This window comes from Trematomus bernacchii, unplaced genomic scaffold (assembly GCF_902827165.1).
Source record: "Trematomus bernacchii unplaced genomic scaffold, fTreBer1.1, whole genome shotgun sequence".
Classification (NCBI taxonomy): Eukaryota; Metazoa; Chordata; class Actinopteri; order Perciformes; family Nototheniidae; genus Trematomus; species Trematomus bernacchii.
This window is the reverse complement of record NW_022987573.1, coordinates 2,615,301-2,629,741: the sequence shown is the minus strand read 5'-3', so window position 1 is coordinate 2,629,741 and position 14,441 is coordinate 2,615,301. Positions and strand designations below refer to the sequence as shown.

General features: G+C 40.5%; 1 protein-coding gene across 1 annotated transcript in view; it reads left to right on the top strand.

Moving 5' to 3' along the window:
• The first annotated feature begins 5,154 nt into the window (after positions 1-5,154).
• LOC117479462 (protein bicaudal D homolog 2-like) overlaps positions 5,155-14,441 on the top strand; it is a 43,668-nt gene continuing 34,381 nt past the window's right edge. The window contains exon 1 of the mRNA XM_034126416.1: positions 5,155-5,667. Coding sequence (XP_033982307.1) covers positions 5,449-5,667 — 219 coding nt within the window. The 5' untranslated portion in view covers positions 5,155-5,448. The remainder of the gene's footprint in view (positions 5,668-14,441) is intronic.

The following is a 14,441-nucleotide window of genomic DNA, read 5'->3' as shown; positions in this document are numbered from 1 at the left end:
AGCAACCAGTCCTTAACAAAATCTTATACTATATCAGGCAGCTGTGGCTCAGGGAATAGTGTGCTGGACTTCCAATCAGGGGATAGCAAGTTCGAGTCCCACTGCAGTCAGCATGTCGTTGTGTCCCTGGGCAAGACAATTCACCCCAAATTGCTCCTGTGGGGATTGTCCACAGTACTGAATGTATGTAAGTCGCTTTGGATAAAAGCGTCTAACAAAATGACTTGTAATGTAATGTAATACTATATCCACATTACTGTTCTGCTGGTCTGTTTTGAAATACTATGATTGTGTCTATGAATGCCCATTATTAAAAGATGGTATAGACCTGGTCAGATTTCTGACATGTTTTTCTATGCATTTGATTGATAATATGTATGTTTATTGTTGTGAATATATTCAAACTGATTTTGTATTTTTATCATGAGAGTTTGGAAGACTTCTGAACAGTTAAACCCCTCACACCATACGGCTACAAATAGTTAGACCTAATTGACAGAGCAAGTAGATGAAAACTGATTGGCTTATCTTGCACTTTGCTGAAGCAGTTTATGTTCGGTTAGAGGGGAGATATCTGTCTACTATGTACTACATGGAGAGACTTGAAAGCCAATAATCCCATTGAAATACTAAAATGCTGCTGTCAACATAGAGCTGTCAACTGAAACCCTTTGCATGCCTATCTTTGCCTACATGCGTGGATTATTGCATGTTCTTACTAAAACTGTTATTTATTAGGAGGCGTGTGGTGCAGTGGGTTGTGCGTTGGTGTTCGGATCAGGGGGTCACAGATTCAAACCCCACTGCAGTCAGCATGTCATTGTGTCCCTGGGCAAGACACTTCACCCCAAATTGCTCCTGTGGGGATTGCCCACAGTATTGAGTATGTAAGTCGCTTTGGATAAAAGCGTCGAACAAGTGACATGTAATTTAATGTAATGTATTAATAATTCATGTCAATTAAGTGACACCATATTATGAATAGTCACTATAATTTCACTAAAGCCTATATCATGCATCATATGCGGACTGATCAAAATAATATTTATTACATTAGGCAACATTTTGATTACGCATTTTGCAACTTGTGAGAAATATAATACTTACTCGCATCTCTAAAGATCTTTGATTGGTCTGTACATTAACAGCAAAATCAACTATAATTCTAAAAAACCCTCAGTAACAGATAGGAACAAGGACAAAACGTTCTGTCAACACAAAACTACTAAGCTAAATGCATGACAACTATATATAGGTGGACAGAGAAAAACCCATGCATAACATGTTCATGCTTATCTCATCAGTCTCACCGTGACAAACACAGTGGGCTGCAGAGCCAAGAGCCAACCATAGGATGGTGCCATGTGATTAAGACAAACATACTGAATTGTTGATGCATGCATCAAAACATGCTAAGTTAATCGTAGTAGTTTTCACTTTAAATTGCAAGTTGAGAATAAAGTAAAAGTATTTTTTTGTTTTATTTCCCCTTAATATGATTATCATTTGAATTTAAATTATTTTCAACCTGTAAGTTTATTTATTATTTTGTTTGCTTTTTCCCAGCAGACATGTTGACTGTGTCAGAGCTGTAAAATCACAGGTGTAACTAATCACATCAACAATGGCTCTGTTCCACGCGCAGTAAGTGAGCAAAGCCATGCACTGACCCAGCTTGTGCTTTACCAGGGCCAACATTAATTGTATTAAGCACACTGGAGCTTGTCCTGAAAGGACACCTCAAATTGTAGGCTATGAAAGAGTGCCATTAGATGTTGATTCCTATAGGTGAAATACACTCAGGGCCGGTTTTTGGCATAGGCGACATAGGCGGTCGCCTACAATAGGGCGCCAGATCTGGGGGGGGGGGGGAAACATTTTTGACTGTTTGGCTCATCCTAATTTTCAGCCTTGATGTAACAGCATTCATAATTAAGTCAAGGTAACACCCTTTTCATCCCGGTTACACTTTTCATTTCATTTGCCCTGTACGATGGGCGCTGTAAGTGATGAAAGTGGGGGATGTTGACTTATCAGGCGCCTGCAGATCACAGCCAAAGTGCAAGCGAGCCTCCGAGCGAGCAAGAGAGAGAGAGAGGCCGCGCATCGGTACTGCGGATTGTTGTTGGATTGAGGCTGATAACTACAGCTCAGTGAGGTAAAGGTAAAGGACTGAATGTTTAGATAGTTCACTTTAGTCTAAGCCAGGGGTGTCAAACTCAATTTCATCATGGGCCACATTAGCATTATGGTTGCACTCAAAGGGCCGGTTGTAACTTTAAGACTATATAAAAAATACATATATAAATATTTAATATATAAAATAATGTATTACATTACATTATTGCCTCTGCATTGGGTTATTATCGGTCTACGTCTGAAAGCAGAAGTCTAGGGCAAATAATTGCAAGTCTCTTCAGTAAGGATGTCACAAAATGATTTAAAAAGAAAAGCCACATTCTGGAAAAACAAAAAAAAATAAGTGAAATTTTGAAAAGAAAGTGAAATTTTGAAGAAAAAAAAGTAACATTTTGAGAGAAAACATTTTAATTCTGAGAAAAGGGCAAATTCTAAGAAAAAATGCATATTTTGAAGAAAAAAATGCATATTTTGAAGAAAAAAATTAAAATTCTGTGAACAAATTCAAATTTGAGATGCATTGTGGGACATGTAGTTTATGGGCAACGTGCTTCTGTAAAGTAGCATGTAACCGTATAATAAACATATTATATTCTTTGCAAGCTCTTATGGGGCCACATAAAATGAAGTCGCGGGCCGGATTTGGCCCCCGGGCCTTGAGTTTGACACCCCTGGTCTAAGCTATCTCAGTGGGTCTCAAACGGTTTGGTCACAATTTATGTAAACAAATATTTCCAAGGCACTCCTTTATAATTATTAGGATAAATAAAAACAGGTTTGAAATCATTCCAATGTATACTATAGGACAGTAAACCAAAAATATCGTTTAAAACTGGAGATATAAAAAAATATGCATAAATAAATGAATGTTAACTATAGGTAAAATAAGATATAAATGAACCACAAAAATTAAATAAATTACATTTATTTGTTCTTGGCTATGGTAGGTTATTGGTTATGTTTACATACTTATTTGATTAATAAAATGTAAACCGATCTTTTTCATATGGGTGTTTAGAGTTGTACCCCCTAGATCTAGTCTCTAGTAATTCTGCAAAAGTGCACCAGATTGAAGCATTTTACTTTAAAATGTTAAAAAAAGGGGCATACCCCCGGACCTCCCTAGAGGATGTGAAGTCCACCCCCCAATTAAAACATGTTCATGCAATACTAAATACATTTGAAGCCTTCTTTATGTATATAACCACCATGTCAATACGTTTCAGTTTTTGTAGTGTATTGGTTTTTTGTAGAGATTTTTCATTTATTCTTTATATATTCTATTGTGTATTTGTTGGAGGGGGGGGCAAATCATAATCTCGCCTAGGGCCAGAGTTGGGTGTAATAATATTACTTTTGTCGGTAACGGAGTAGTGTAACGCGTTTTATAATTCAGTAATCACACTACAGTTACTAACATTGCCACGACACGCGTTACTTCGTTACTTTTATAAAATCAGTCACACTGACAGACAAGAGGGGTTTCCGCCGCAGGTTTATATGTACGTAATCTGCGCGACTTGCACGTCCACATCTCCGCGAGCAGTGCTGCATAAACATGGCTGAGTCAGCGATAACTTTCGAGGGGTGGAGGTATGCCCATTATTTTGAGTTCGTCCGAAGAATAGACAGGAATGTGACGGTGAGGTGCAAACTGTGTCCAGGCCAGAAGCTGTTATCCACTGCTGCAAACACCACATCAAACCTCAACAAACACCTGCAAAGAACACATGCTAAGGTGAAGCTAATAGCTAAGGACCCCGGAACCCAGAGTGAGGATGTTGTGAGTGCGCCGCCGCAAGAATTTGGAGGACCGGTCACCAAAGCAGAGATGGACAGGCTTGTAGCATCCTTCATAGTAGAGGTAATGTTGCCCATTTGCACAGTGGAATCACCATCGCATCGTTCAGAGATATACTGCGCAAAATACAGATAGCAGGAGACAGAGGACAGCCATGGTCAGAGCTATCTGGATCAGTCTTATGCGACAATGGAAACTGAACTAAAGAGAACATTTGAAACTTTAGCAGTCTGCGTGATCTGCCTGCAGGGAGGGGCTGGCCGGCCCTGCGAGTAAAGTAACGAGTAAAGTAACGAGTAAAGTAACGAGTAAAGTAACGAGTTACTTTATGTAGAGAGTAACGAAGTAGTGTAATATATTACTTTTTTTTAAAGTAATATGTAATATGTAATATATTACTTTTTTTTAGTAACGACCCCATCTCTGCCTAGGGCACCAACACTTCTAGAACCGGCCCTGGATACACTGCATTTATGTAAATAGGGACGTATGTATGTAATAGGCCTATAATTATACCAATTTAGAAGATAAAACCTGACTGTGAAGGGGGGAGCTAATAGAAATGGAAATAGAAAGACTTCTGTGAAGAAGTGTCAATACCGTGGCCATAAATGTGATCTCTATTTAGCATTTATTTAAAAAATATTCTTTCATGAATGTTCCGACAGATGGCAGCAGATATACATTTGGCCACTGCTATGGAGCAGCTACAACAAACGCTTCGGAAAGGGATTTCCGTGCTCCACATAAGCAAATAAACAAAGCCTATTGGGAAATGAGTTCTTTTCCTAGCGTCGCCAGACCCTTTCAGTTGGCTTCACGTACTACAAGTACTACATTTCCCGACAAGCACTATGGCCCTGTAGGAGCTGTCCCAGCTGGTTGCGTAGGTGCGTCACATTTCATCAAGCGGACCGTTCAGCTGTTTCAAAAAAGCCGGTGCTGATAACATTCATTTACCGGAACTTAATCGTTCGTGCCTTCAAAATAAAAGTTCTCAACCCTTGGAAAATAATCAATAGTTTATCACTTACACTTATATTTTTCTTCTAATATATTCAATTTCATTTTGTTACTTTAACAAAGCAACAATACACCCGCACATGTGTTGTAAAATCTGGAGCGTTATTTTATCGAACAAGGGTTTTATTTTGAAATTAAGAACCAGAAGTTGTAAATCCTTTTTTCCTGTCTTGGCAGTTGGTGCTCCTGATCGGGCGCAATTGCTCCAACGAGCCGGGGAGAGGTGAAGAAACCGCAGGAGCTCAACGATGGAGCACTTTTAAGAGATAACGACGAGCTCCCCCGTCGGAGATAATTAAACAGGGTCATCTACATGACCAAAGAAACAGGACCGGCAACGAGAAACGCAAACGTAACAATCATGCAATTTAAATATAGACGAATTTAAGCAACCGCTTCTTCTTCAAGGTTACATCGCTTGAAGACGCCCCAGCATCCCCCTTGTCGTAGATCAGCTGGTTGGTTGATCATCACCGGTACTGACCATGTCCGTGGAAGAGAAGGGCTACCCCGACGCTATGCTGCTGCTGCGGGCCGAGGTCGAGCGTCTCTCCCGGGAGCTGAGTGAGACCACGAACGAGAAGATCCAGGCGGCTGAGTACGGGCTGGCGGTGCTGGAGGAGAAGCAGCAGCTCAAGCAGCAGTACGACGACCTGGAGATTGAGTACGAGGCTGTCAGGCAGGAGGCGGACCAGCTCAAAGAGGTTAGTTGATTTTTGAAAATCACAGAATATACTTAAGATGAATCACCATATTCTATTTATAGGCCCTACGAATCAACATTGCGTACACACTAAAACCCTTATATTTATGTTTGGGCGAATACATATTTGTGTCACCATGAGAACAGATTTACATTGAGCTTTTTAATTTTTTTATTTGCATAGTGTCATCCCAGTATTCTACATAGGGACTGTGATATTTGGCATCTGTCTTTCATCCTACAAGGTCAAAACTGCTAAATGAAGAGGGGATGCTTCCCCTCTTAGCTGCTCCACACCCCCACCCCCTCTTTACTCTGTGTCCCCCATTGCACTGCCACCTTTATTTATTTATACAGCTCTTCTGGCCTCTTTTGAAGACATTCCTGTCTGACTCTCAGCTAGGCCTAGTGTTTCCACCCCACTTCTTCTATGTCTTAATCATGAGTATATCTACTGACTGTACAATATATGATACATAATGACTGTGTATCTGCAATACGTTGCTGTGCAAGCTTGATATAGAACATCAAAACCAATCAGTCATTCAGTTGCATCATATGTTGTTGTTTCTTGGTCAAAGAGTGTTTAGTCTAAGTTCCTTTTTTAAATGTACATTACATGGAGAGTTGACATTAAAAAACAACACATATGTAAATGTATGATTGGTATGATATATTATCTTGTCAAAGTGTCTCTCAGCTTGGGCCCTCTTCTGTGAACAAGAATTACTAGTTTAGTTTGAAAGGGGCGGGAGTAGGTTTGAATTTAAACCTTCCCGCTCGGTAGAAAGAGGGATGAAACCAAACCAGACCAGTTATGACCTTTGGGAATGGAAAGAATGTTAAGAGTGACGATTCAAGCTGGGCTCAAGAGTCAGATAAAGCCTGTGTCTGTTTCAGGACAGTGGCCTGACTTATTCCCTACTGTTGTATCATATTGTGTCCACGTTTCTTCACTTGAGCAGCAGTTAGAAGGAGAAAAGTATGGCTGTTACAGTAAGTGACGTAAGGCAGACATTTCCACCAACGGTTGCAGCCTCCTACTCCTGTGCCCAGAAGTAGTCATGGAAATAAATCAGATTCCCGTTTTTTCACACATGCTTGTTCATGGTTGCTCACATCCTCCTTTGAGATGTGTTCTTCCCACTACTAGGCCAGACAACCAATGGCCTTAGATCATGGTAAATCCCTTATCACCTTGCCAGAAATCTGCTCGTCTCTCCCTTGGGTTTCTGTGCTTTTCAGTAGAGAGACACCAGAGAGAAAGGGGTTTTCAGCGCTATGCTTCTCCCTCTTCTCTCTCCGTCTTCCACCCTCTCTCTAGTTGTTGTTATTGTCTTTGGCAAGAAGGCCTTGTCGGCCACAAAGGACAGCAAACATATCTGTATAGAAGAAATGGACGGGAAATTGTCTAAAACAGAAACCAACTAAAACATAAAAAAGGAGCACAGGAGATATTTCTAGATTTTTCAAAATATGCCATTTGAGGTCTGGTAAAAAAGAGACTGTCATTGTGAGTCTATTGAGACTCCTAGATTTTGTTTCTTTCAGGCACATAATGGAACACAAACATCCATCTGTGTAGGCAATAAACTCAATTGTTTGCTCAAAACTGTGGCAGAGGTTCTTTCTTTTGCCTCAGGGTTGGGTTATACAGGTTGTAGATCACTGATCAGATGTTAAGCCTTGAAAGACCTACTATGTTCCTTTATCCCTACCCAGCCCCCAACCCGGCCTCTGTATGAAGGCCAGAGGTGATGCTATCACATAAGAAAAACAAACACATTCTTCTGACATCCCTCCCCACTTCCTCTTTATTGTCTGAGGAAAGCAGTTGATAGTGGGGAGCCAACATAAGATAAGCTACTGTCCCAGTGGCTTATCTTAGTGTTCAGTTGCCACTCAAAAATCAAATGTCGGCTATAATTCAAGAAATCACTGCAATTGTGAAAAGGCAAATGCCATATTTATCAGCCTCACATTCGTGTTGCTCTTTGTTGTGGGACATTTTGAGGTAGGTCAGACTGACAGTGTGGCTTTGTCTGCAGCTGTTACAAAGCACGTAAGACTGTTTTTTCGTTGGTCAGGTATACATTCCATGTCCTCTTTAGTACACAACTACTATTTACACTGACTGTGGCTAGTGTTTGGATGTGTATTCGAGGACTTGGACATACTGGAATAGATTGTCTGGGAGATTTACAAAGCAGCTCAACACAAAAGAGCCTCTCCACTGACCACACACCTTTCGTCTTGCTTACTGGTATTCACAAATGTAAATGTAAAGAGCTCAGATTTATGTGTATTCGTAGCAATTGAAATGCCAAGATAGATACCCCTCTTTTGTCTCCTGCTGGATGTAAACAGCTAACCAGAAATCATCATGACAGTGAGCAAACTTACCCCCGCAATTCCCCACCTTCTTACTTAGGCACTTATATTCACACAGAAACACACTCCCACATACCCGCTACTCTTGAGGCAGGAAGATGGAGGAATTCTGCGCACTGCTGTTGCTTAGTAACGGCACAGCTCTGTGTTTTAATCTGAGTGGCTGTGCTGCCTTCCTCAGCAGGTGCTGCTTCCTGGGTGTGTTGGTTGATCACTCCATAGCGTCGATCATATACCTGCTAGCTAGAATAGCACATATTCTAATTGGCTGGAAGCTACCATTTATTGGTTAATGGTATTCATTGGCTGTTCCCCTCTGTTCTCTGATGTATCGTATAATAAATGTTAAGGTAACTGGCATGGTCTTGCCCCCCTGCTGTTCCTCTTTCACATTCATTTCATAGCACTTTAACCAAAAAAATTAATATCTCTACCCATTATTTGCTCGTCACTAGGGATCAATGTCATCTATATGTTGATGTTCCCCTTTCCATTTCCATCTTCTCCCTCTTGAGTTCACTGCAAAGTAAGTAGCCTGACCATCTGCTGGTACATTACAGAGAATGTGAGCACACTTCTCTATCCTACTTCGTGGAGACTTGCGTTTGCCTCTGCTAAGGCTTATATTTCCCCTTGCCCGCACATGTATTTGTGATTGTGTGACTTTTCAAGGACATTTGATAAACAGTACATTATAGCTTAAGTCACCGGCTGATTTGTACACAGTGAGCTGTTCCCTCTTCAAATAGTGCTCTGATAAAGGTACCCTTGCATGCTAGAGTTCTTGTTGAGATAAGGATGTGTGGACTTTCCCAGTTATCAATCAGATTGCAGAGTTCAGTCACAAGGCACAGTCGCTAATGACATTATACTACACTCAGTGTACAGTGGAAAGTGATGTTCCCTCAGCTGCTTTTGATGTTTTTTAATCCAGGTGACACATTTTTCTGTATGGGGGGCTTCATGTTTAGCCACTCTGTCTTTCTAAAGCCTACTTGAATTAAATAAGATGGAACAGAGAAGCCACAAAGATGTGATCTTCCATCAGACCAATACCACTCCAAACTTTTATTTAAGTTCTTTCTTTTTCGGGATTAGATATATTTAAATATTGGCACTTGAATGGCAATACCCTAGAGCTCCTTGGTCCTTAGGCCCTGTGGTCATTCAGTTGCTCACAGACCCTGTTCCTCCTCTGCAACGCTCCTATCGATGTAGCGACAGCTGTGTACTGCGTGGTGGAATTCAAACAGACAATCAGAACCCTAAATATTGTTAAGCTCAGTAAAACTCGTCCTCTGTGCTCGGCTCGCTGGCCCTTTGTGTCCTGAGCCAACTGGGGTTAATGGGTCTTGGGTGTCATAGATGAGAGGGGGTTAAATGCCAGCCGAACAGTGTATGACAAAAGAGAGTGAGAGGGGCGTCCCATTGTGGTTACATTTGAAAGGATTGGGCACTTTTGTCCTTTTTGAAAAGGCAGATCACTAAAGGATATATCTGTATATGTATCTGTTGTGACTAAGACTTTTCTGTGATGTTAAATGGATTGAATGCTGATTGGATGTTAGTAAAAAATATGAGGACCCAAAACCCATCTGTCCACTTATATTAGGAGTCATAAATATTATATTCTCATATTATTGGATTGCCACACGAAGCTTTGTTTCAGCATCAGATCACTCACATTATCCCTATTTTCTTCATCATTTCTTATTTTATTTTATATATATATATATATATCACAACCTTAGACCTATCCTTATGGTTCATTCAGCTCTCTTATGTATTTGGCTCCATCTGTGACCTAGCATATGCTTGTCCAGGGTATTTTTTTTACACTATTTTTTTTTTTAAGTTAAGGGGTAATCTTTCTAAATGGCACTAAATAAAGTCCTAAATCCCCTACCCTCCGGGCGTAAGAGGATGAATCGCAGCAGCTATTCACAGGGCTTACGTCTGGGAGTCTACCAGGCCCAGCCACACTCAGAAGCCTCCATAGCCAGGGTGAGGCTGGACAGAGTCTGTATTCCAAAACTTCCATATTGTCTCTGTGCTGTCCTTGTAGCCTTATCCAGTGGCTGCCATGCCTATCCATCAGTTCTCTTAGTGCTTTCGGGCCTGGAACTCTGCTATATATGAATCTCAACCCCAATAGGGATGTGCAAATTGTTGTAAAGATCATCTACACAATCATTTAGCAAAATGTGATGTGTACAGACAGGCTGGTCTATCCGCAAGATCCAATCACATAGACTAATGTAGCCTTCTGTGTTGCAGAAGGCTGGCCATATGGTATCAAAGTAATGAAAGACTTATTCCGCCCAGTTTTAGGTAAAACGGCCCGCTGCTAATCCGTAATGATTTTAAAGGCTTTTGTCTTTAACGCTGATAAACAAAATGCCATCAGCATCCGTCTACAGTTCAAGCACAGGCACATTTCCTCTGGAGCATTAATACTGTTTGAGTGTTCCCGGTCTGCGTGGGTATATTGTTTGAGCTGCACAATTTTTGTTGCCTGAGTAAAGTGGAGTGTTTGTTTACTATGTTTAAATACAAATAATGGCAGTGTAGAAGGAACATATATTCAGTACTTGGTAGCAGTTTTTTTGGCATACTCAGGACTTTGGAGTCTTCTCTGAAACCTCCAAAGAGTTTCTCCACAAGACTCTGAGAAAATGTTGTTAGCTACTGTTTAAGGCTGTGCAATTAATCGTATTTTAATCGCAATTACGATTTTGGCCTGCCACAATTACAAAAACAACATAATCGAAAAAAACGATTATTTTGCTTTGCTAGGTTGTGACAGTGCACTGCAACATATTTGATCTAATTTATTTTGGTCTAATTTATTTTTATTTATCATATTAATATATGTATAGTAGCTTGTGGAAGTGCGCTCCAAAATATTTGTTGATCTTGTTTATTGGTATTTATTATTTTGATATTATTTATTTAAATATAAATGTATCATTTATTTTATTTATTTTTCTATTGGTTTTTCAGTTGAATTATACGTTCAGGGTAATCAACAGTTAAAAAGATACTGTTCAAATTATTATTTGTATTTGTTTTAAAGTTCAATAACTGGATGTTTTCAAAGTCAATGAATATTTAATAATCGTAATATCAATTATTGACCAAAATAATCGTGATTATGATTTTTGCCATAATCGAGCAGCCCTACTACTGATAGTGTAGCATTGTGACTGCCAAAGGGGTGTATATTATCAAATGTTGTGTGTGTCATCAGATCACACTCAACAGACACAGCCTTATGGTTGCAGTAAAAAGTGGATGATTTTTGTATTAATCTTTTTATTCCCCATATTTCAAAGCCTACATTATACACAGTGTATAAATGTATAACCTTTGAAATACCGTTGGATAAACATTTCTATTAAACATTCAGACAAGTCAAGAGTGCACGTCGAGAGGCTGTATGGCAGCCCAGCAGGGTCATGATTCTACCAGTCTAATCCAATTACTGAAGACCAGGGGCAGATCAGGCAGGAGTGCTGGCTAAAAGCAGAAGATGAGGTCATAGTCATAGCTGTATGCCTCCGACAATACAACATGGTTCTCTCAGTCAATGGGCCAGTCTCCAGTTTCCCTTCTCCTACATCTTGGCTACTAACTATACATCTGTCAACAAAGAAGCCAGTGTGTGTGAACGTGACTGAGCTAGATTTATGTGTAGAAAAAAATACAAGGGACACTTATTCCTTCTCTCCTACATGTCCAGCTGTCTTTATTGTGTAGTTTGATCAGCTTTTGGCCTACGAACTACTATTCAGTTTAGATAATGTCAACTCAAACAGTTCAAGGTAGGGTCATATTTATTTGTATTGAGACACTGGTGTATTATATAAACATATGAATCAGCTAAGAGTGTGGGTAGTGTGCAAGTTGTTTGTTTTGAACCCCGCCTGCATCATTCCTGTTATAGAGTCTTAAGATTTAGACTGTGTCAGATTGTCCACAAACCTTCCTATAATTTTTGTTACAGAATCTAAACAATATAATTGACACAGAATGACACCCTCCAATTAATGTATGGCGTTGTGTTCTAACAATTCAAATTACTACAGTTTTCCTGTCACCATAAAAGGCCTCTTGCTGAGTCTAGGCGAAGCTTGGCTCTGTCAAATCTTTTTTCTTCCTTCTGATGAATGACTTCAGAATCTCTCGTCCTTGCCCCCTACTCTGCATCCTGTTGACTGGTGAGGAGTCTGGCTTTTTATAGCAGAGAGGAAGTGTATGGAATATGGCTCTGTATCAGTCCGGATATGTTTTGAATGGATCAGAGGAAAAGACCACATCAAGTTTATCAGGCACTTATTGTCACCTCTGTACAACAAGGAATAATTCTCAACAATGCAGGTTTTTTGAGAAGAGTTGTACTTTTCTTCCCTGCCTTGTTAACATTAACACTCACTATGCTGCAGGAACTTACATTCAATAGCCGTAGAAAATCAGCTTTTACTAAATGTAGTGTGCCTCAAAAGATGTCCATCTCCACATGTACCCTTATGTGCGCCTTACTTAACTGAACTTTGAAACAAAAAGATAATATTGAGGGTTTTCCCACAGTAGTGTTTAATATCCATTTATGTTGAATATATCCCTAAAACAAAAGATACGAGATGGGGTGCATCGCATTAACATATACAAATAGCAGGAGCAAGCTTGTTTCAGCTATAAGTGGACAGATGGTGGGACCCCCCCCACAGCTATACACACATGCACACAAGGGTAAGACACGCCCCGCCCATATAATCCAACTAAAGATGAGTTTTGTTGTGCACTTTCCTCCCTGCAGATTGTCCCTGGGGTTTCTGTGGTTCAGAGCTCTGCATTAGGAGATCAGATGTAGACCGATTGCGTCTCTGTTTACACGAGTACTTTCTGACACACCCTTCTCCGGTTCCTCTGAAAGTCCACTCATCTCAATTATCTCAGAGCAGTGCCACCATCTCACCTAAATTCATCAAACCAGAGGGCAGATTCTGAAAACATCTTCTCGTTTTAACAGGCCATCTATTCAAACATTAACAAACCCAATTTTAAAGGATTGTCCCTCAGCCCTGGGGGTCCTTTTAACCTCAACACCACCAATCAGAGAACAGCAGTGTGCCTACATTGTCTCCAGACTCTTTACCCACTCCCCACCGCCACCTTCCTCCTCTCCTCCGACTTCCCCAGGCTCCTATTGTAAATAGGCTAGTGGGTCTGGGCCCCTTGTTGCAGTGTGTCATGCCTAAGTCTCATGGAGCCCACGCTTTGAAACCCTGAGGCATGGTAGAAAAGGAGAGCGAAAGGGAGGAATTGGGAAAGGGGTGACAGGGAGGGGAGATGAGAAGACAGAGTTGTATAGTCAGGCAGGGGGTTGCCTGTACAGAAATAATAACATTAGAGTTTGGGCTCAGAGAGAGCGAGGAGAGGAGGGGTTTTAATTGGATGTGTGCCAGTCTCTCAGGGGTCCTTGGGAAATGGGGATAGCAGACCCAGAAAAGGAAGACACGTTTGGATGGGAGGGGCACTGGGCAATGCCGGTGTTTCCTGTGGGAACCAGCTCACTCTCGTTATAAATAGTAGAAGAATGAGAGTTCCTCTATCAACTGGCTTGAGTTTAAAGTGCTTAATAGAAAATTAGCAGCTATCTCGTTTTGTGTTCCAACAGCGCTTAATAAATATGCATCACATAAAAGAACCTTAGGGGGTTTTCCAGCATTTGTTTAGGACTAAAGGACATTGTGGTTATGGTTTGTAATATCTTTCATCTCTTTCCATCATTTTGTTTGCACACTGTGGTTTGAGAGAGATGTATAGGTAGGTATTGTAGAGTTGACCAAGTATGTTTTGAATATGGAATGAAAGAAGTTATTATGAAATACAAACCATAGAAACTAATATGTCTGCTCTATGCATATACTCTTTTCTATTTAGGCCTCAATACTACCTGAAAAGAGAATATTGTTATTATTTCTTATGTGCAAAGAGGTTGAGAGGCTATTAGCACTTAGCTCATTCTCTACAAACTGACAATGCCTCATATGAAAGGCTTGCCACCCTGATCCAAGATGTAACATCACTGGTAGAGATTGTGCGTTCACAGTCACATTCAGAATTTAATTACTGCAAATACGGAAGGGAGGTCATTAGTCTGTGTCTGGCCGCGAGCAAAGGCAGGACCAGCCCAAGAGACCCTGCTCTGGGTTTGTGAGAGTGAATGGAGATAGGAAAGGACAGTTAGGGACTGAGAACGAGATTGGAAGATAACTTCAGCCATTAAGAGTGGGAAAAAATGTAATAAGTAGTGATGAAAAGTTGCATTCAAGTGGCAACATACAAGGCACCTTAGATGAAAAAGCTCAGGAAAGAAGG